The 24,230-nt window shown below is 38.9% G+C and overlaps 1 protein-coding gene across 1 annotated transcript in view; it reads right to left on the bottom strand.

The window, feature by feature from the left end:
• TRHDE (thyrotropin releasing hormone degrading enzyme) overlaps positions 1-24,230 on the bottom strand; it is a 213,141-nt gene that overhangs the window by 31,594 nt on the left and 157,317 nt on the right. The window contains exons 10-12 of the mRNA XM_065669125.1: positions 21,772-21,860; positions 12,451-12,584; positions 12,297-12,352 (exon numbers count right to left, since the gene is read on the bottom strand). Of these exons, the coding sequence (XP_065525197.1) occupies positions 12,297-12,352; positions 12,451-12,584; positions 21,772-21,860 (279 nt within the window). The remainder of the gene's footprint in view (positions 1-12,296; positions 12,353-12,450; positions 12,585-21,771; positions 21,861-24,230) is intronic.

Genomic DNA, 24,230 nt, shown 5'->3' with positions numbered 1-24,230 from the left:
CCAGGCCACCTGCCCTCACTTCCATCTTCTATAAGCTTCCTTTTTCATTCTCTCTAAAGAGGCTGCGGATGAACTCTTGTGAAAAGTGATATCCCATTTTTACAACAAGGGCAGAGGTGGAAAAAGACCTTTCAAAAGTTAATATATATATTAAGTGGCTTATGACATTATATAATATCATAGACACCAACCTTCAGCAAGGTGCCATTCTACTTACACTGAAGAAATTGCTAGGATGGCCATGGCTACAAAGAAAAGAAGCAATGAAAAGAAAAAGAAAGTACTGAACGTGACAATTAAATTCCGCTCACAAAGTATTCCCACTAAAAATCTCATGGCAATCAAAAATAATCTTTACATTACATGAGCTTTTAATGAATCAGATAAAAGCAGGAGATCTAGATTATATTATGAAACATCAACGTGCATTCAGCTGCATTCTGACCTTGATTTGTTCTTTACACTGAGCCGCTGAACTTATGGACAGATCCCAGCACATTCATTTTCCCCTTAGGGACAAAGTACCAAATGGTAGTGTAATTGCCAAGGGAAAATTATTACTCTGTTCTGAATTATTTCTATCATAAATCCAGCACCAGTCAAACAGACTCTGTCACAAAACCGACAGGGTTGCCGTACAGTGATATGAGTCCCACACACAAGGGCACCATAAATCCCCTAGTCCCACCACCCAACAAAGTCATTAGAAGTCATGTGTTTAAATCAAAATTAGAAAATCCAAGCTGGCAGAAAACTGGTTCGCAATGTTGAAACAATGAAAATGAGGTGATTTACTTGCTGCTGGTTTAAAACTCACTCTCGTCATCTGTTTCTTATGAAATATGTAAAACCTGACTAGCTTTTTTGTCTGGATAATTTTGAAGGGGGAAAATGCAGCTCTTCAGAACACAGATGTGTGACTCAGATCAACTTCAGATTTGTTTCTGTGCATGTGCAATATATGAATAACTAGACTTTAATCATTAACCCATAAAGGGACAGTTTAAAATTAGTTCAGATACTTATTAATTGATTATTTACTGTGTGGGTGGTGAGTCACTGGAATGGGTTGCCCAAGGAAGCTGTGAATGCTCCATCCCTGGCAGTGTTCAAAGCCAGGCTGGATGGAGCCTTGGGTGACATGTTTTAGCTTGAGGTGTCCCTGTCCATAGCAGGGGCGTTGGAACTTGATAATCTTAAGGTCCTTTCCAACCCTAACTATTCTATGATTCATTCTTTTCTTTTAAAATCAAGTATGAGGATTAGATTAATCCACAGAGAAACTTAGTGCCAATGAGCATTCACATCTAATCATATTTTGCATTTTCTAACCCTGTTAATTTTTCCTGGACCTACTAAGGACTGGTGACCCCACTGATATATTCAGGATATTCTTTCCCACAGTGCTTAAACAGCAGTTCTTTAACAGCTGAGTAAAAACAGGTATGTAAAACCCTCACAAATAGAAAAAGCTTTGAGCAAGATGACCCATGCAACAGGGAAACAAACTCTTGTAGTCACAAATTTCACCTTCCCCTCCTGCAGGACGGGGAAGTCAAGATTAAAAATTTATGATGACTCACATTTATGTTCATGAAGGGAAGCTAGGAAAAGAAAGTTTTTTCCATAGAAAACTAACAAGTAACCTATAAAAAAAGGCCCTGTGATCTCCAGCATCAAAGCGTGATCTGCATCACCTTCCACTCCCAGGGTTGGGCTGACTTAGGAGCAGGTAAGGACTCTGCTTTTCTAAAGGATCCAAACTGACTTGATAGAGGCATTATGATTTGTACCAGCTCTGGACTTCCACATAAACAGGACACGAATGCACATGTGCTCTTTGATAAATTCAACAGCAAAATGTAGCTTACACACTCATTTTAATTACTGGATTTAACCGGCATCCAATCTCTCCAACATCAAAGGATTCAGAGAGTATAACAGTTTTAGGTGCAGCCTGCCTATTATTATGTTTTCTTACATGCAAAATATTTGAGGACTCTTCAAGTGACATTCAACTGCACACAAGAGCATTTGAAGCATCCTACAAAGTATGGTTCAAATTTAATGTAATTATCAGAGCATCACATAGCTTAAATTATCTTACACAGTTTTAGAGTTGCCACATAAGCAAAGACTAATATTTGAATTAATCACTTTTGTTGAAAACATAAAAAAAAACAAACTTAAAACCTTCTGTGTTTGTAAAAATGCAACAAAAATTCCTCAAAACTGGAGTTCAGTATCTCTCTTTTCCTCTTTTCCCCCATATAAAAAAAAAAAAGAAATTAAAAAAAAGTAATGTAAGATGAAAAGGAATGATCTTACAGCTGAAAATTAAGACTGCAGTTAAGTATGCCATATTTTTCACCATCATGAAACCCCGATTTTTGAGATATCATTCATGCACTTAAATTAATTAAAGAAATTTGAAAGTATTTCCAGGGCTAAGAAATGTCAATTTCAGATGACTCAATTATTAAAAGTGTTATTTATTTTATTTCTTGATTAGCTTGTTGGAAAGGGTACAATGAAACAGCTCTTCTGTTCATTAAGTCGTCAAACAGGCAAGCATGAGAGCATGTTTGTGCAAATTAAAAAATGAGTTAGTTTACTATTATTATAGAATCATAGAATGGTTTGGGTTGGAAGGAACCTTAAATCATTTAGTTCCAATCCTCCTGCCACAAGCAGGGACACCTTCCACTAAACCAGGTTGCCCAAAGCCTCGTCCAGCCTGGCCTCCAAATACTTCCAGGGATGGGGCAGCCAAAGCTTCTCTGGGCAGCCTGTTCCTGTGACTCACCTCCCTCCCACTAAAGAACTTCTTCCTAATACCTGATCTAAATCTACTTTCTTCCAGTTTAAAGCGATTACCCCTTGTCCTTGTACCCCTTGTCCAAGCCCTTGTACTAAGTCTGTCTCCAGATTTCTTATAGGCTCCCTTTAGGTACTAGAATGCTGCTCTAAGGTCCCCCTGGAGCTTTCCCTTCTCCAGGCTTAACATGCCCAACTCTTCAGCCTGTCTTCATAGGAGAGTGCTCCAGCCTCTGATCAACTTTGTAGCCCTCCTCTGGATTCACTCCAACAGCTCCACATCTTTGTTATGTTGCGGGCCTCGGAGCTAGATGCAGTACTACATGTGGTGTCTCACAAGAGCAGAGTAGAGAGGCAGAATCACCTCCTTAGACCTGCTGGTCGTGCTCCTTTTGATGCAGCCCAGTATATGGACTTCTTTCTGGGCTGCAAGTGCACATTGCTGAGTCACGTTATGCTTCTCAACATCAACACCAAAACACCCCAAAGTTTTGTTCCTCAGGACTGCTCTCAATCCATTCTCCGTCCAGCCTGTATTTGTGCTTGGGATTGCCCCAACCCAGGTGCAGGGCACAATACTTTTTCAACTTTCTCTTTTTTCCTGTTCTAATGTTTATAATTTGCATATCGGTCAGCCAAGAGAAATATGTGTTTTAAAGCTAGAAACTTCATATGGAAAGCACAGAAAGCTGCTATTGAAAATACAAAATCAAGCTGAATTTTGTTTACCAGAATAACTACAGAATTGGGTATTATTTCTGTAAAAGCAATTCCCTATAAACACATTTATAATAAAAGCTTCTCTGAAATTCTCATACACTCTCACCTATTTTCTTATCTCCATTTTACAGGAAGTGTATAACAAAAACAGCATTCCAAGTTTCTCTAGTCCCTGTGCAGACCCTCAGCCTAACACAGTCCTTCCTGTCATTTCTTGTTTGACTTCTCCGTAAGGGAAAACACATTTCTAGGTAAATAGGGAGGAGCTAAACTAAAACAACATTATCAAGTGAAACTGCTTTATAAGTCACTAACTGAAGACAAAAAACCTCCAAAGTATAATCTGGACTTTGAATTCAAAAGTTCACCCTGGCAGTATGTTCTGGCAAGCAGGTGGAGCATACACCCACAAAGACTGGACCTTATCTAGACAATGATCTTGGCCAACAGCAATCAGATGAGCCCAAAAAGTAAGATCATTTCTGAGAAGCAACTGTGCAGCCAGGTGAAAACAGTAGGCAAAGTAGTCAGTAGCCTGAAGTGGCAAATATTTTTGTTAATGCTGATGAGGAATCAGCATTGTCCTTTCTAGCTAGAAAAGTTAGTTCTTGCTTTTTATTCATATATACTTGTTGATGTTGGGAAAAGAAAGGGTGTCTAGAGCAGTACCTCCAGCCTCTCAGGGCAGCTTGTTGCTCCTACCTTGATCAAGGAAGCCACAGGGTTTTTTGCTCCCCATACTAGTCCTGTCAGACCCTCAGAAGGAAAAATAATGTGCTTCTGGCATAAGGTGGAAAAAAAAGTGTTTATTGTGAAAGGGCAGGAGAGAGAGGTGGAGAAAAGGGCTGACAAGGCAGCTGTGGGGAAGAAAAAGAGGCATGATGATGCAAGGAAGGCACAGGGAACAGGTGTATGTTAGGTAGGAGAAGATAGGGACTCCAAAGAATGGCGTAAGTTGTGATGCTGGACAAAGACTTCTCCCTGCCCCACCAACACACAGATTTTTGAAGCCGTATTTGCACCTCTCATCCTCCTTTGCAATATTTGAGGTTGCTAAGAAGCCTTCAGCAAGCTCCACTCATGCCACTCTCTTCCTCTTGTCTAACCTCAAACTCCAAGTTGAGCGTTCTCTCCAAGTGTAATGTGGGCCTGGTTTAAATAATGTTCCCACAACAAATTTCACAGACTGTTCTCCTCCCCTGTCATTACACAGCACTCCCTGGCATCTGCACTGCAACATGGATACATCCATACCAAGCTGACTTCAGAGACCAGCTTGCACCATAACAGACCAAGACCATGGAGTGAAAAGACAATGTGCTAACTACCATTAGCTAGAAATAATTCTTTCACTCCCTTTAAACCAGAGTCGTGTTTTCCTTACAGTTTATTCTGGTTCATCTAAGAATAGAGTTAGTGTAGTTTGCAGGAAAAAAAAAATAACAAAAACACACATACTGCTATAATAATTGAGAAGTACCAAAAATAATTGAAGCGTGGGCAAATTTTGTGGGGATGTATAGTAACAATATCATCCACTTCTACAGGACAGATGTATACTAGACCAAGACCTACCCCTCCACTAAACACTCTGCAGAGAACTCAGGTCTATCGTTTCTCTTTTGTATGTGCTGGATTTCTCCTACTTCTTCCTTGGCTCTGAGCAGGATGTCAGTCCAGGATGCTCTTGCAGCACCAGCACTTCCCTGGAATGTGCTGTACAATTTGCTTTATTGCTCTTTACTACACAGCAGAATTAGATGCACATATGATACATACCATGAAAGCAGAATTGACTTTTGTGTGCTTACTCTTAAGAATCACTTTGATTCTTCCTGTACAAACCTATGCAAATGTTAGCTGAAATATGTATCCCCACATAAAGCAGGTATCAAGGCATTGAGACATCACAGAACATATGGACTGTCATGCAGCATATGGAATGAATGACGGCTACATTAAAATATTTGTAGCTTTTTATTTTCTCTTAAAGAAGTGCAGCTGCTTTGCCCCATTGAACAAGTATTTATGCCAAAGCAAATGAAACAACTCTCATGGAAGCCGTATCTAAACCAATTGCTGGTGAATCATCACCAAAATTTGCTTGACAGTGAAAGAGTTACTATGGCATCTGCTGAAATAATTTAGATGAGTCCTCATTTACTAAAATAGTAAGTCTATACCACTATTAATCAAGCATGATACAAACTATCGATCTAATACTCACTCCCTTAGGTGGTACTCAGAAGCAATAATTAAGGGAGCTGCTTAACTTATCTGTTGTTTGCCTCTGTGTTGAACTATCAGCAAATGTGATCAGAACTAATGATGAAGGCTGGAGTTAAAATGCAGTTTATTCATTTAAATGGACCCTACATGATTGTTTATGAATACCCAATCAAAACAAGGTCAACAATTCTGGATGTGGCTGCTGAAATTTTGAAACATTCTGAAGTACATTAATTGGGCTAGATGAGAACTTCTGCCTTTGTCACCTGTTTACTATCCAGCCCCAGAATTTTAAATGGGTCTTCATCGACTTCTTCTGGCATTCCACTGAACAGGACTTTAAGCAATACAAACAAGTGTAACATGCAACCAATTAGCCCAGATATGCTGAAAGTTTTCAAATGCTACAGTAAATGAAATCTTAATCTCTTAGATTACTTCACTAAGGGATCTCTAAGATCACTTCAACTCCATCGTTTAGTTTTGTTAAGTTTCCACCAACAACTTCAAAGAAAACAGTCTTCCAATTTAGAAACAATAACTCTGGATTTTATATGGAAGCTTATAAAGTAGAGGCTTAGTTACAAGGTAACTCTAAGTTTCCAGAAATAAGATTGGCTAATCATCTTGGGGGGTGGCACTGCCTCATGTAGCTGAATGGATAAGATGATGGCAATACTCCACACCCAGGAATTAATTTAAGGAATAAGGAGAGGGTGGGCTTTGATTTGTTGGGTTCTTTTGTTTTGTTGTTGTTGTTTTCTTGGGTTTTTTAAAAGAAAAAATAAAATAAAACAAGAGTCCTAAAGATATGATGTTCCAGATCCCAAAGGCTGTACTTGGTTAACTGGGACTTAAATTTAAAGTGAATTTCTCTTTTTGAAGTTGATCTGGAGAAAGCATCATCTTAGTTCAGTATTCTGCTTCTGGAATCAACCTTGGAGTCAAATGCACCAGCTGTTAAAGATGCTGTCAAGGGAGAGGATCTGGATGTATATATAGAAATGTAGGTTGGCACTGCCTTTTCCTTTACCTTCAGATTTTGGTTTTCTAGGGTCAGCAGAACTCACAGCTTGAACAGAAGCAAGCCAAGAAGAACTAATTAATGGCCGGAAAACAATCATCATAACTCATCATACATCTGCACCAGGCTCCTGATATTGGCTTAGTGAATGAAATTCTGAGAGAGGACTCAGGAGCTCTCAGGAAGGCCATCTGCAGCAGAGAAGTCACTTAGTTCACAGATAATTCTTAAGGTATATTTTTTTGTCATTGCTCATTTCTGACATAGCTCCATAGTCCCAGTCTAAAGGGGCAGGCTTTTCTGGCCTAAAAAAACTTCATCTGAAGATTCTATAGCTCACTCTCCCCCTAAACTGTGAAAGGAAATGGCTAGTTCTCCAACATGGCCATTCATCTCTGAAGAAGAAGAACAATTATTTAACAACACTGCTTCATGCTTTCTCGTGAATACAGTTAAGAAAAAGCTTCTGATAAACATCAAAGAAATGCTACTAAGAAATATACAGAAACTACTGTCAAGTTTTATCTTTGGCCTTTGTTAATGTGTAACCCGTGTAGTCTTATACTGTGTAGTCAGTGTAGTCTTGACAGGCACTGTGCTGTCACTAGGCCTCTATGTTCCCTTTCCCACCCGAAAGGGAACCATCAGCAATATCTGAATATCCAGGAGCTCCACCACTATCTCTTCAACCACAGCACAGAAGACAAGGTATTAATGTATAGCAGTACAGTTTGTAAGCATTAAAAAAAAAAAAAAACCAACAGGTTTCTGTAGCTACTGGCATGCAAACCCGGAACCTGCCACCTTAACATGGTTAGCTGACTATGGTGCAGACAGGATCAAAGAGGAATGAAACACACATTGGGTTTCAAAAGACAAAACTTATGGATTCTTCCAGAACTGGAAAGAACAGTAAATATTTTAGATGACAGTAAAATAGGTATCCATAGTCACATCTGACTCAACAATGGTTAATACTGAACACAAACCAGACCTATTGATTTTACGTAATACTGGATTAAGTTAACCAGTTTAATGAGGGGAAATTAATATTAAAATTTAGAGCCCAGCAAGGAAGAGCTAGGGGTGATACAACACTCCTTATATTAGGAGGGTAATTTATCTTATGCTATGTGGTTAAATGGCTTTGAGAGGTTAGGTGTATGCTTCTCTCCATTAATTGTCAGTGCACTGCAAGGTGACAAACTCAGATTTACGAGTCTACCTTTGGGATACCTAAGTAAATATCCCACCTAACTGACTCACTAACTGACTCCTTATAGTAAGGAAAGAGAAAGACAGGATAAGCTGACAACATTACTCACACTCTCAAGAAACAGCAGGATCTTTGTTACTTCCTGTGGCACTAGTTATTGGAGCTACCTGAACTGCCCTCTGTTTTAAGCTCAGAATAGAACCACAGTTTTGTTTTCTCTTGCTTTCTCGGTCAACGTATAGCATTTACTACAGTCAATGTATTTCCAAATTATACTGAAGTTTCACACAAAAAAAACCAAAAGATAAAGGATCTTCAAGAAGAAGGAGAGAGTGCCAAGGTGCTCAAGAATTTGGGGCATGTATTTCCATAAGCTATGTTACTGTCAAGGATACAGCTCTCCAGATCCAAGGGGTGTATGCGTGTACTACAGCTGAGAACAGAATTATGCTTAAAAATCTGAAAAACAAACAAGCTTGCAAGAATTCAAACACAGTGGGCAAGCTTTAGCTTTCTTTTTATTATTCAATTCAACTCTGCTTGATTAGTTTTATGAAACCAAAAGACACCAAGAAGGAAGAAGAAGGAATATACTACCATATAAAATGGGCAAAACTTTATGAAATTAAAGTTATAGAGCTCAAGATATTCCTTGGAGGAATCAATTCACTTATATTGTTTATTTTTGAGAGATCATTATGCTGGACAGTAAAAGGATAATAAACATTTTGGAGGAATGAAATCAAACACACCTTAAAAAAAAATAATGTGCTCCAAAATCATTTATCTGAGCAATGTTTTCATCTTTATTCAGATCTAAATGTAACTAAATTTTATTAAATATAACACCTGTACTTTTTCCACAAACAAAATGAGTTAGCAATAAAACTACATAGAAACATCATATTAGGACAGTGGAAAAACTGAGTGCCACTTCTTATATGGAATGGGCATTATCTGTATCAAGTCTGTTGCTCGACCACTAGGGATTACTTCAAAAGTTACTAAGAACAAGGTACGCTGAAGAAATACACTCTTCAGTAAAAAGAACCGTTTATGTTACAAATTCTTTTGAAAAGGACCAGCATGAATTTAAATAGTTATGTTTTCATTTTCACAATATTTTATCACTGAAAAGAATAGCTAGGGATTAAAATAAAAGTATGTATTACACAGTTCTCCCTCTCAAAATGTGTATGTTCATAGTTGTAGACAAGAAGATAACACATCAATGCAACTAAGGACCACAACTGAGGACTGAATTACCCTCAAAACCAGCCAGTTTTCTTAGAAGTCAGGTCTAAACTACCAATTACTACCTCTATGCCTGGTCAATAAGGTTACTCACCTTTTCTCATGTCACTGTCAGAGACAAGCGTACGTATTTAATCTCCCCATCACGTGTAATTATATGGGCAGGGAAAAACACGTGTTGTGCATTGGAGATGAGGCGGAATCAGCACTACATCTATGAGGCAGGTAACATCCAAACCACGGTACTGCTCCAAAAGAAAGTCAAATGACATTCTACACTGCGCCTTGCAGTGAAGGGGGGGAAAGCTAAGTTGTTTTTAGGCTGATGGTGGCATTTTGAATACCAAATTTTTGACGAAATTGAAAGGATCCATGTGATTTTTATAGCCCTCGGAGCTTGTATTAGGAACACTTATGTGTCCAGTCAGAGCACCTGACAAAGCAGGGGCACTTGAACCACCCTGAAGCATCAACAAGCAATTCCCCATTAATTGTCCCAGCAAGAGCTTTTCCATCTGCTTTTACACTCCTAGAAGTTCAGGTGCTCTGCCATCACAGCCTGATCCCAACAGTCCTAACAGTCTCTTAATGTCTCTCTAGTCCTAATCATGATAGAGGAACACAGCACGGATTAGTACTATTCCTGATCTTTGTTCGTCTGGGAGGGGAAATAAAAAAACAAACTCTTCTTAAATAGATATCATATAGTAAGCTAGGCAATTAGACTAACCAGCATCACTGTAATTGTTTGGGGCTTTTTTTAATAGGAAAAATGATAGATGAATAAAGTAAAAGGAAATCAACAAAAAGCATACCCTACCAGGCAAGTTTAGCAGTTCTGCATATCTTATTGCTGCTCTTGAAATACAGGGCATGAAACTACTGTTTGTAAACATGCAGATCTTTCCTCCATCCAGACTGTCTTGTAAGGCATGTAGTCAAGGTAATACTACTGACCACAATCTGTGCAGACGTTTTAAAGAAGTAGGAATCTGGCTGCTTATCTATGTTGGAAGAATATTTACTCACAAAGAACATCTAAGCACATGTGTATACACTGTTACTATATAGCTCAACTACTTTTTTCCATGGTGCATGAGAAGCAAATGCAGCTGCAATCGGCTGCAGCTCATCATTAACAAAAGAAAGTCAAGTTTTTTACAACCTGAAATCTTGTGAAATACTTCATCACACTCTGGTGAAGTTATCTCTGAAAAAGCAGCAGGATCCAGTGTCACCATAAAGGTGCTTTGGAAAGCAAGTGGGGAATGCTCTGAGTCAGGTCAGATGGGGCTTTAGGTAACCTGGTCTAGTGAAAGGAGTCCCTGCCCATGGCAGGGGTGTTGGAACTGCATGAGCTTTAAGGTCCCTTCCAACCCAAACCATTCTATACTTCTATGATTCTGATGCATTGCTGATCTAATCTGCGGGTGGTTTTTGGGCAGACAAAACTTGGCCAGACGATGCAGATTGGGCCTTTAATCAAGACCTTGCCTTTATGCTTCACAAACAAGACATATTAGAACACTGGCTCAGTACTGACTCAGAAGAAAAACACTCACATCCAAAGATTCAACTTAAGAAACAGATGTTTTTAGTGTCTTGATTCTCAGAGAAGTCTAGCCACATCAGTCTCTGTTCAGTGCATGGGAAGTCCCACACTGATTCTGTGTAACTGCACACTTCTCTGAGGTGCCAAAATCAGATTTGGAACAGACCGTTACATTACTGAACAATCAGTAGTTCTTCTAATAATCTAGATATTTTGAAATACTCTGAAACGTGCTAGTACCCAAAAAGTACACAAATCATGGTCCACTGACACCTTAAGTGATGACCTATTTCTAGTCCTTCACTGCTGCCAATGGGAAAATGCCACATGGCAAGAATGCAGGACAATGCAAAAAGCAAATGGATACTCCTTCTCTCCCCATGATACCTCCTTCCCTACTACATCTCTGGACTGTTAAGTAAGTGCTAATGAATAGTTTATGCCATATATTCAACCTAGCACTGGCAGCAGGAACAAAGTGGTAGGGCACACAACTGTGTTTTACTGCAGTGATGCTGGAACATCAATGAGCCATAATTTGTGTGTGACACTGTACCTGAATCTCAAACATCTCTGGTGGCCATTTGTAGTGAAAAGTACCTCAACACTGCTGATTCTTGAAAGCCCCCGCTCAAATATGGCTATAAATACACTAGGAAACAGAAAAGGCAGTAATATAAGGAATTCGCTTCACACTGCCTTTGACATCACAGTGTTTTACTGATGCAGTGTTCCCAGATATCAAGAATCAAAAAGTTTTAAATATTTCACTACTTTCCTCTCATTTTGCATTTTCACTACTAACGTATCAAATGTCCTGATTTGAGAATGGGGAAAATTCCATTGCCTCTAATTAATAAAGAAGGCATTACCTAACCAGTACTTTGTTATCATTAACTCTGATAGTAGTAAAACACAAATGTTGTATAAATTCCAGAAACGCTCAATGGAACTCTGATTTCCGATTCTGCATGAAAAGTCTCATGCAGAAAAAGAGAGAAAAAAAAGACACTGGAAAAATGATATAACAGTACAAATCAGGGTGAAAAAAATTACTGAAGCTTAAAGGTGCCTTCCATCACAGATTAAATACAGCCACAGGGTCACATAAAGAAAAAACAGGAGAGGCAGGGCAGTAGGGAGAAACAGCAGAAAAAAACCTCACTCACTAGAGAAAGAGGAAAGAGATTATTTATCTCAAAAGTGTTAAATTGAACTTGCTGCAAAATTGATCATACCTCTCCAGACTCGGAAATACCCTACAGCAATTATTGATCAAGAGCAGTGAATGTGCTACAGAGCATGTTTATGTGCCATACCAAAAACACCAAACAAAAAAAAGAAACAAAAAATCAAGAGGGAAAAAGAACTAAAGTGTGTTTAAAACATATTTAACTTCAAAGCACACTCAACTGCTGAGCTAATGATCACATGAGTTATTGCAGCAATGTGTATGAGGATAGATTATCTTCAGAAAAACATACCTGGCTAAATTGAATGCATCATCGATCAAGCCTGCTCGATTACTGACAGAGATAACCTGTGAGGGGCAAGCACAAAAATCGAATCATTTAGGGTGATGAAACAGTGAAAGTTAACCTATCAAAACAGATTTTAGGGATGAGAAGGGGAGCATACCTCATGGTTCCTTGTTAGCTGATTAATTATCAGCCTCCAATTCCTAATATCATAATTAACTCTAAAGTACCCAGTCTGGTTGATGTTCCCCAGCAACCAACTTGCCTCTTCCAAAGCAGGAATTCTGTGGTGTTCTGGAAATAAAGAACAAGATGGGAAGGAAAGTTGGTTTTAAATTTATTTGTTAAATTCTCTCTTTCTATAAATATCCACGAAGGCAGTGAAATTAATTTAAAGACTAACAAAAGCATTATGTTGGATTACTAATTTCATTTATCTGTTCTGATGTAGAGAGACACCAGCTGACATGGTGGCCTTTCAACCACACAAAACTCCCAGGGTGTTTTTTTACTGACAAATATTATTTATATGAGAGGTGCCTATTTTGAGTCTGGTACCCTGTTTCTGACCATGCTAAAATAGCTTTCTACAACCATAACTCCAATAATTCAATGGATGTGCTATATAGAGAAGGCTAAACCTGTGATTAAAAAATAAATAAATTCTTGAGAGTTTCTTCATGTACTTTAGACTGGATTTCAAATTAAAGTATTTCCAGCTGTACAGCTTCTAGCTACTAACCAGTGAGATGCTCCCCTTTAGAGCTAGACCAATTAACCTCATATTAACTATCCTGTTCTTCCTCTTTCGTCTCTTTTTTAAGTAATCACTTTAGGGCTGAAAGTCTAAATTCATTTTAGTATTTGTACAGCCAGGCAGTCCACAACTATTTGAAGGTCTAGGGATTTCAATAAGGAAAATGCTCTGAACTCACAACACACAATTTTTTCACTATGGAAAGCATCATCATGGAATGATGCCTCAGGCTTCATTGTCTCTGAAAGGAGCCTTCAATCTAGTAAATTATTGTGACAAAACCTATCATGAACCAGAGCTCACTAAAAATTCAGCAACAATTTTCTACTATAAGTAGTTTGTGCACTGTTGACAAAATTAACAGTATTATGCATTTTTAAAAATAATGATAAAAAAATATATTAAAAAAAATCTTTTAAAAGTAATTCCATCAGGAATTGCTTGGTGTGCATGAATTCTGTGAAAGTAACTAATGGGAAAAAAGTCAACAATACAGCCTTCACAATTCACACATAGTATCTAGCACCTAGACTTACTAAAGAAAATTATTTCACCTTTCTTATATAAAAGTAATTTCTGAGGAAATAAGAGATGATTAGGACTGCAGATAAAAGTTGTTATGACTAAATACCTCTAGCAAAGCCACAAACAACTGTATTTTAAGGTGCAAAAATAAGAACAGCAAGAACCCAATCCTAAAAACACTTAATTGTATGTTTAAATTAACGGATTTGCATCATGCACATGAATTCAAATAAAAAGCTGAAGGATTAAAAAAGAAAATAATGTCCTCACTTACATAGTTGCGACATCATTAAATTCTCTTAAAAATACACTTCTTAGAAATATTAACCCCAGAATAACTCAATTGTTGACTATTCAAATGTTATTACTATTTTAGTGTTTGTCTAACTGACTCAAACCAGTTCAATTTAATTATTCTGTATAATGACTGAGAAAAAGAAACACAGACCCCTGGTTTTAGTTAAAATATTGACAACATCCATATAGTTATCTGTGATACAGTGCCAAGCAAACACATTCTTTAGGAGCCAATGCATCCTGTAGAAATGAGACTGAGAAAACCAGAATTAAATCCTGTAACTCTGTGAGCTTCCCAGGCATTCATACTGTCAAAGCACTTAAGATACTTTTGCCACACAATCAATTTGGAATAAGGTTTTAACACCGGGTGTCCTTCCTTGCCACAGAGGTCTGTTAAACACTGGGCTATATAACTCAGTTTTAAGCACACTCTCTTAGACTGCTGTACTGAAATTGCTCTTCTGTTTAAATCCTTTTTTCACTGGATCTGAAGTCAGAATCACACAGTTTCTCCAGCCTACTTATAATGGACTTGAAAACTGGCTTCTGTGTAAATCACTGAACCTTATTAAAGCAAAATATTACTGTAGAAATACCATAAAAGAACGTAACAATTTACAGCACAGTGATAAAGGCACTTTCTTAGAACCAATTTGTATCAGATATCTGTTATAAAACAGGGAGAGAAGGAATCTGAATCTGGATCTACACGATCCTATCTAATTTGCATGGTGTGGTTCTGTGAATACAACCTCTCACCCCTAAATCTCAGCTATCTCACTTCCTTACTGTCCTGGGTTCAGCAGTAGCAGTCATTTTTCCCCTTCTTAATAGCTGGTGCAGTGCTGTGTTTTGACTTTCAGCCTGAGAACAATGCTGATAACAACACTGATGTTTTCAGTTGTTGCTCAGTAATGTTTACTCTGATCAAGGACTTTGAGTCTCATGCTCTGCCAGAGACTGGGGGAAGCCGGGAGGAAAGAGACAGGACACTTGACCCAAACTAGCCAAAGAAGTATGCCGTACCACAGCACATCATGCCCAGTATATAAACTGGGGGCAGTTACACAGAAGGGCTAGATCACTGCTTGGGTCGTGTTGGGTATCGGTTGGTGTGTGGTGAGCGGTTGTATTCTCTTCCCTTGTTATTTCCCTTATCAGTATTATCATTGGGGGTAGCAGTAGTGGTTTGTGTTATACCTTAGCTACTGAGCTGTTATTATCTCAACCCACGGGAGTTACATTCTTTCCATTCTCCTCCCCATCACTCCAGGAGCGGGGGGAGGAAAGATGGGGGAGTGAGCAAGCGGCTGCGTGGTTCTGGGTTGCTGGCTGGGCTTAAAACCACAACACTTACAACCCAGTGGGTTACTTAAAAGCAACAGCACAAATATCCATTTTTATATCTAGGAGAGACTACTGAGGGAAATGACAACTTGTAGAGTTTCTCTGGCTCTTGAGGGGCATACTGCCACGTGTGGTCAGGAGCAGGCTGCTCATGTCTGGTAGAAAATTCTACCACTTTAATGTAGTACTGCTTTCCACCCATGCTTTTCTGTTGCAAACTAACCCTTAAATGCCACCATCCCTGAAAGTAGCTACTTGTAACTGGTTAATCACTGTACCTCTATGATACCTAAAAGTGTACCAAATGGGCTACGAGCTCACATTAATCAATAGCTGTATAAATAAATACATTAAATGGAAATTTTCAAAATTGGATGTTATAAAATTTTTTTTAGTATTTTTATTAAATTTTGATCTCTGAAATGATGAAATACTGAATGATACCTGCCAGTCAAATATGACAAGTTCAAAATAACCTATTTCACGAGTAATAGCTGTGCAACACCTCCAACACATACCACTTTAATGGAGAAAAGTATCTTTTCGAATCTTGATGGTATTATTGCTGTTGTAGTCAGTTTAAATCCAGACATAACCCCTTACTATTATTTTTCAATAAGACCACTTGTGTCGACCTTCTCCTGAAATACACGACAGGAATCTTTCATGCCTTTCCAGCTCATATAAGGAGGCAGTTATTTTAAGGGACTGCCTGATAAATGTGCCTTACATAGTTCTATATAATTTACTGGAATTTGATGTTTAAGTCTGTGGAGTCTCAGGCCCTTGTGTAAAAGAAATTCTTTCTTTTGGTGATTACAGCACTGAAAATTTCTATACACCTGGGCAATTTCTCCACTTACCATAAATACATTTATTAGTTTCCTGTTAAAAGTATTACAGTTATGGAAAATGTAGTCATTGCGTGTTAAACCTTACATTAAACCAATCATGACTTTCTAAACAACAAAGATTTCATTTGGGAAGAAATTTGTCTTTGAAGGCTTTAGTTTGCCTCTTAAAATTAAATCTACAATAGATATACAATTGTACTTCGGATTAAAGGGATTTTTTTTTTTTTTTTTTTTACTTTTCTTCCATCAGAAAGAGTTTTCCATGATCATGTTTTGTCTGGGTGCCTCAGAAAAGAACATAGCTCTGAAACTTCTAGTTTTGTCATATACATATAGGAGACATTTAGGAGGAAATGGTTAATGACATTTGTTTTGAACTAAGAAAATCAGTTAGGATCTGACTCTAATTTTCCCTGCTCTGGAAGTGTGAGACAGTCCTCCAGCTGGTGCTAAAAATGGGTGGCTTGAAGTTCTGAGAACTCCCAACTCTCCAGCAACTTCAACTCCATCAAAACCAGCAGGAAAGATTGAAGCCTGCTCCTCTGCATGGCAACATGAGCACCTTGTGGGGCAGATCTGGGTGAAGGGCATCCGTCTGCAAGACACTAATCCAATGCTGACAAAAGCATGGGCTAAACACAGTCCTACTGCAGTTTCAAGTGTTAGACTCTCGGTTGTTATCTTTTCATTTTATACAACCCTTATCATACTAGGAAATTGGTTTATGCTGGAAGACTTCCTACTGGGACAACTGACTCAATTTTCCTGCAAAAGCAATTGTGCAAGAGTAGCACAATTTCATGCCAAGAACAGCAAGTGAAAATTTTCTGACAAAAAAAAATATGTTCCATGCAGAATTTCATCAAAGTATTTTGTGAAAGAATACCGACTTTAACTAAATTCTGCAAATCTTATTGCAAGAACTTTTCATATGAAGGGAAGACAAACCAGAAGAAAAAGTTAGACTCATACAATCAACTGGATTGGAAAAGACCTTCAAGATCATCAAGTCCACCGAAGTTTTTTCCATCTCACTTGCCACATCTCCATGTTGGAAAAAAAATGCTTTGGTGTAGTGAATAATACAATAAATGGAGACCACCAGTAAATACGTCTCACATACTTTTTGCTCAGACTACCCTTCCACCCATTAACATTCCTATATGATGGAACTGCTGATGTCTATGATGATACAAAATGTAAGGAGCAGTCTCCTCTTAGGATCGTTGCTCAGCTGTTGCAATAATGGGAATGATTCTGCCTCACTCTGTCAAAATCAGATTGCAGGTTTTGTATCCCTGGTCCTCACTATAGCTGGCTAAAGTTTTAAAGCAGGAGCTATATATTTATTTTACATACTCCTGCTTTTGAAAGCCTAAAGAGTGGAGTCTGGAAGCAACACAGGTCAAGCTCAGCAGCTTTGTCTCAAAAAAGAAAAGGAAGTGTGTTTTTCTAATCCTGCACTAATGCTCTATTCCCCAGTGGGCAGCCAGCAAGCCCCAGCCCAGAAGCAGCTGTCTTCTACAAAGCACTTTGTGGAGGAGAACCACTGTCAAGGGGCTTACAGCTGAAGTACAGATTATCTAGCAGGAGGTGGGGTAACACAGTAAATTGGGACTTGCTGTTTGGAAGGCAATTGCCTTGTTGAACTTTCTTTCCCCCATCTCATGGCAATCCTGTGGAGACACTATGAGTCTGAAGGAGAGCAACTTTACCAGAAGCAGGAAGGTCTATCGGAGGAATATTTCCCAGGGACACAAGAAGACAGTCAAGATACAGGAGGTGGGAAGGAAAAGGGCAGGGAAGCAAACTGAAAAGCTGCATCAGTCTGTTCAGCAGCACTTGCTGAATTGCATGGGGATATTTCCCACCTGGAGCCTGAATGCCAGAACAGTCACACCCAGGGAATGGCAAGTATGCCTATGTCCAAAGCCTTGCTCACCTGTTTTGATGTGGATGCTAGCTAAACCTCCTCACTTGAGGTTCAAGTCCTTCTCTTGGAGCCTGTGCTTACATACGTAGTACACCTTCAACAGCAATTGCCAACACCTTCCCTCAAGTCCTGCTAAGCAGTTGTCTTGTGGGGATGGGCTGAATTCAAAGCTGCTCCTCGACTTTTTACCCACTACTGATTTTGGGCTGACCCCAAAATGCTGCGGACATTGCGTTCATACATCATTACAGAGACCACAAAAGAAGCAACTTATCTAGGAGAAACAGAAACAAGCCCTGGACCTATGACAGAGCAGAAGTTTTGTTAACACTGATGATTTCCGGTGCCAGTGAAATCAGACCCACAAGACTGTAGCATGAAGAGCATTGCAGCCATCTTACTGTGATGTCTCTGACCTCAGCACGAATAGGAAGGCTAATCATGAGATGTCTCCTTCATCACTGGTTTAATTTTCAGAGGTTTAATAGATGTCACCCGCCTGAAGCAGAATGGTCTCATTCATAGATACAGGGAGTGAACAGGGAAAATGGTGGTGGTGACATATCTGTGCAACGCTGTGACAGCAAACAAGACAGCTCCATTTCACATGCTTGACAAACTGAGACAGTAAAAGGGTCATCTGATGGCCAGTGTATGAGCTGGTAAGTGGGAAAATGGTTACATGAATGCTATGGCTCACTGGGCAAGGAGAAGAGAGACTCACAGATGCACTTGGAAGATGAAAACCTTCCAGCACTATGACTACATACTTTCCCCAAGCAGGTGTGGAGAGCTGCACTGAATATGAAACATCTTGGAGATAATGTGGAGTCTCCTACACTGGAGATATTCAAGGCCCGCCTGGACAAGTTCCTGTGTGATGTACTGTAGGTTACCCTGCTCTTGCGGGGGGTTGGACTAGATGATCTTTTGAGGTCCCTTCCAACCCTTGGGATTCTGTGATTCTGTGATTCTGTGATTCTGTAATGCACTTTGTCAGACAAGTAGCCAAGGCCTGGCACTGTTCTCTCTACAGGATTTGTTGCAGAGGACAATAAATTAAATCCCAAAAAGACACTGCTTAGTTGTAATTTCCAGCATCCCTTCACCTTGGTGGTGTAAAGAGTGGATAGAATGAGCTCTGTTGCCAGCAGTTGGGATGATCTGCAATCATCTGAAGTAACCTGCTCAGCATACTGAACAATCAGTGAGTTGCTTGTCTCACTATCTCTAGTATATAACCAGACACAGCCAACACGAGTAGAGAGGAGCAATCCAAGCATCCCATTTGAGTGGCTCTCACAAGACTGAACAGCAGCCTCTTACCCCTTGCTCATGAAAATTCCAACTGGCATCCTACAGTACTTTGATGAGGTCACAGACACAGTAGCAAAGAGGATGCAAAAATCAGTAATTCTCTCTCTTGTGCTTCTGGATGTACATGAAGGAAGAGACTTTTCCATCAGCAAACCACTATACCTGGTGAACTCTAGTGCAAAGCAGCGGGTGTACTCCCCTGGGAAATTGTTATTTAAACTACTACAAAAAGAATATTATTTCTTCATGGCAATAAATGTAGCTATTTTAAAGCTGCTGTGGTTTCATTTCTCTCAGATAACAGACAGATAAGGATAATTTTATTGAAAAAAAAAAAAAAGTGGTATGTCAAGGTATCATAATGGTAATCATAAACTTGGATCCTCTTCATTACTGGCAGCTTAAATGAGTTATGTGACCAGAACTACATGACAGAAAACAGAGAGCTGTTCATCATCTCCTATCCACTCTTCAGGTTACACTGGAAGCTTCTTTAGTACAGCAGTTTAGTCAACAAGAAGGAAATGCCAGCTCCTTCCTAAAGAGGGCATGGAAACCACCCTCATGAACAGCATTCCCTCCAAATTCGATTTGTGTATCCACATTCAATTCCACCCACATGAAGAACAATGTGACCACTCCTAATCTGACAAACATCCTCTGGAGTACTTTATTTCACCTCCAGCTTGCAGAGATTCCCACACTACTCACTGGGACAGCAGTGAAACTGTGTCCTCTGCACAACAGAAAGTCTTCAGGATTCTTCATATCCACAAGAACCAGTCTTGGAAGTCATCCTTTCCAGTCTCAGAATCCCTCCCACATCCCCATGAAACAAACATACCAGCTGCAGAAAATCTCCAGGACTATCACAAAATCATCTATACCAGTCCCAACACATAACAGTACATACAATGAATCACACACTGAGTACATCCAGGGATGTTCTTACTGAGTTTTTATGTTGAGGAATTCTCCAGCTGAGCTAAACAATAAGTAAAAGCAAGAGGACATCCTTGCTATAGTCATAAGTTTACAGTCTCATTTTCAATGAGGCACAGCAAATGAATGAGTGAGTAAGTAATGAGGAAGGACAAGGATAATGACAATAGATCACAATGGCATTGATTCGCTACACAGGAAATTGATGACTCAAAAGGTTCCTCTTTAATTTCTATATAGCAGCCACCCCAAAATCATTGCTCACACTGGCCATCATTAATTTGTTGACCTCTTGAAAGCATTCCAATAGGAGCAGTAGATCTTAAAAGAGTGGGTAGTGGTTTTATGGACTTGTTCCTCCACAGCACTCTGCAAGTAAAAGGCGATGAGGATGCAACTGTGCAGATAATCATGACACACTGAATGTTCAAGGCGGGATCTCAGGGAAGGAGGCATGCATGTGCAACCTAATGAGATGAGATGAAATGAGATGCTCAGCTCTCTCTGAAGTCAGTGGGAATCTTTCTATTAACTTCAATGAGTGTTCAATCAAGGCCTATAGGACAAAAGTAGAACGGGTCATTACGGCAGATTGTGAAAGTGCAAACAGGTTTTGAACTATTCTGGAGGTGTTAATATTAAAAACTATGGCCAATGCGATATATTTCTGCAAAGTGAGGCAGCATTTGTAAAGCCCGTGTGTCAAAGGGATGCATGGATCCTTCTTTTCCCTTTCATATAATCATTCTATTCAAATTTCCACATTCCTTCCCTCACTCTCTTCAATTCCAGTCCAAAACTGTCAGCTGATGTAGCATGAACTCCCAAGGAAATAAATAAATATTTCACAAAATGTCTATAACAGGATTCCTTTTTTAGGTGAAAAAAAACTCCACTGGTATCTATACCTAGCTGTCCTCAGGACAATAACTATTATGAGATGCAGGAACTGAGGAGGAACAAAATAAGTAGTAATGCACTTTCGAGGTCCAGCATCTGGTTATCTAATAGAGAGAAGAAATACTTAGATCAATAATGAATTTTTTAATGACAGCAAACATTTCTTAGCGCTGGTTTCAACTATGGATTAGCATGAAAAGTGCTGCAATTCTAAATACTTTGCATTTACTAGGTCATATTCATCAGATGCTTTGCTATAAAAATATTACATTTAACTTTCACCAATCTATAAAGTGAATTGCATTCATCAATGATTTGATATGTGTTGCTAAATATAAAATACTTAGCACTTAGGTACACATTTCTATGTAAACGCTTTTCATTATACTCTCTAACTTCTGCGATAATTATAAATCCTTCTTGTTACTCATCCTTCATTCCTCCTCCCTCCCTTCCCAAGTCTCCTTTTTTTTGTAATTCATTTCAAGTAGCTAAAACTGGGCGCAGAGAAACTAAACCATTATCTAGGATCAATTCCAAAGAAACAGTTGAGGAAAACACAAGTATGCTTTATGAGATTCCACTGGGAGGAAAGTTTATTTTTACCTGATTTGTTAGACACCCATATAATTGCCTCTGATGAGATGTGGCTCGTATTTCCTACTGCAATTGTTAATGGAATCTGCCACAAGTAGCTGCAAGACAAAGGAGGGGGAATCTAAGAACAAAAATACTGTACTGATTCTTCTCACAGCAATCAGGGATCATGTCAAAGAAATCAAAACACAATTTCAGTAGCAGTGTTAAGATGTGGATTCTATCAAGTTACTTTGATTTTGAAATGCATTTGCTATTAGCAATAAAACAATGAAAAAGTCATTCATCTTAAAAAAACCTAAATTATATTTTACATTTTTCACACACTATCATCATAATAGGACTCTTTTGCAAGGCTTTCCTAATTTAACAAAGTGATTCACAAAGGAGGAAATAATGATTTCCCATAGACAGAACACTTTTTTTGTATTTATTTAGAAAAAGAGAATATCCAGGTAAAATATGTTTTGATTTATAGGGACCCCAAAGTTTAAAAACAACATACTCTTCTAGTAACTTCTTAGAAAGCTATGATGGGCTTTCATAGCTCCTGGCTTATTAAAACAAAACAAATGGTATGGCACTCCACTTCTTTGCACCATATATTATTACTTATGTGTATCAAGCTGGACAAAACATTCCATGTGGATTTGGAGATACGCTGGTATAATCAGACCCCAACTTCTTCATAGGGTATCACAAATTATTTGTCATTTATAATTTATAGGTTATAATTTACTTACGAGTCTTATCTAAGAACTTTATCTCAAGAAACAGGAATTGACTGTAAGAAGTCAATCTTTTGGGGGAGAGATGGAAGGGATGAATTTCTGTATCTTCATCATCACCTTTAGTCCTGAGCTCAAAAGTATCATTTCACCAACCAGTGAAAGAGCAACATTTCCCTCACACGCCTGCCATGTGATTTTGTACACCAGTCATTGCGAAGCACTCAGTAATGGTACCAGTGGTACCTTTGTCTAGGGAGTCTGTATGCATTCAAGCAAGGCAGCACGGCAAGAGAACAGCCCCAGCTTAGATAACACCTTATGCTACCACTTTGATACCAAATAAGTATATCATTTCAGATTGATCACATTAAGATAATGCAAGGATGAGTGTTCGCAAGTTCTTGATGTCGACATCAGCTTATCTCCCACTAATAAACACAAACAAAGTGAGTCTATGGTACTAAAAAGATAAGTTTGCTCCTTTCTGCTTACCCAGAAGCCTTCTCCACTGACCTACATGCACCACTCAAATGTGCCACAATTGCAGTGCTGGCTTGCAAGGCCTCACCTCGGGGGGGGGTGTGTGTGCGGTTAGGGGAAGGAAAGACCCCTGTCCTGCCAACCTTGCTCCCGCACTTGGCTCCTGGCTCCCCACCCATTTGCAATGAGCCCCCCGTACACAAAGAAGTTTGCAGCACTTGGAACAGCACTGTGCGTGTCAGGAAACACTTATCTATACAGCAGTGATTCAGTAGAGAGGGGGAGATACTTGGAAAACTACACAGCTGAAAGAGCTACAAGTGACACTAGAAAGAAAATATGACATTTATTGCCATATGGAAAAAACAGAAAGGCCCCATGTGATTTTGGGTTCTCTGAATGTTGTTATTATGACACACTGGCAAAATTATTAAATCTGCTCATGTTCTGAAGACAAACTCCACATGAGCACATGGTCTGACAGACATTTTTTGATAATTAAGCTATGGCATTTGAAAATGCTACTGCCTTTATCAGTTTGCCCACTCCTTGTGCTGGTCATTACCACCCCTTCGGAGCACAGCTAGCAGAAGAGAATGTCTATTGGTGAGACATGAGAAGAGAATGTCTATTGGGTTCTCCATTTCTCAGTGTGGGGTTGGAAGACAAAGTTAGTTTCATTGTTGGCTCAACTAATATTCTGGACTATGAACTGGAGTAGCGAGGTGAAAACATGTATTGTGTGTGTCCTGCTGCTTCAGCTTCAGTAGCAGTAACTTCTGGGTTTGACAGGCAAGGGCACTGAGGAGATGCTGCAAAAGGATGTATCAGAGTGCATCTTAGTAAATGCACTTACTAGACAACTAGCACTGTTTTAGAGCCTGTTAAAAAAACCTTTTAGGAGATAGAATCCTCTTTGAAAATACATCCAGTTCTAAAGAATTCTCCAGAATGAAAAAGATGCTGGCAAACCTCTATCAAGAAAAATTAGGCAAAATTAAGTGTAAGGATTGTACATTATTTGAAAGATTAAGAAATTTGGCATATGAAAAAATTAAAACCTGCATTTGCATGGTATTTTTATGAGTCTTGGGATAAACTCATACTGAAAAAGTTAAACTGCAAAATAAAAGATACGGAGAGCTGCCTATGTAACTGTGATTCAAAAATATATATGCACATACACCAGTATTTATGCATGAACATACACATGGACACCTGTTATTTTGGGAAAGAACTTCATAGGAAGACAATCTG

Source organism: Lathamus discolor, chromosome 1, assembly GCF_037157495.1.
Source record: "Lathamus discolor isolate bLatDis1 chromosome 1, bLatDis1.hap1, whole genome shotgun sequence".
Lineage (NCBI taxonomy): Eukaryota > Metazoa > Chordata > Aves > Psittaciformes > Psittacidae > Lathamus > Lathamus discolor.
This window is presented reverse-complemented; position numbering and strand designations above follow the sequence as displayed.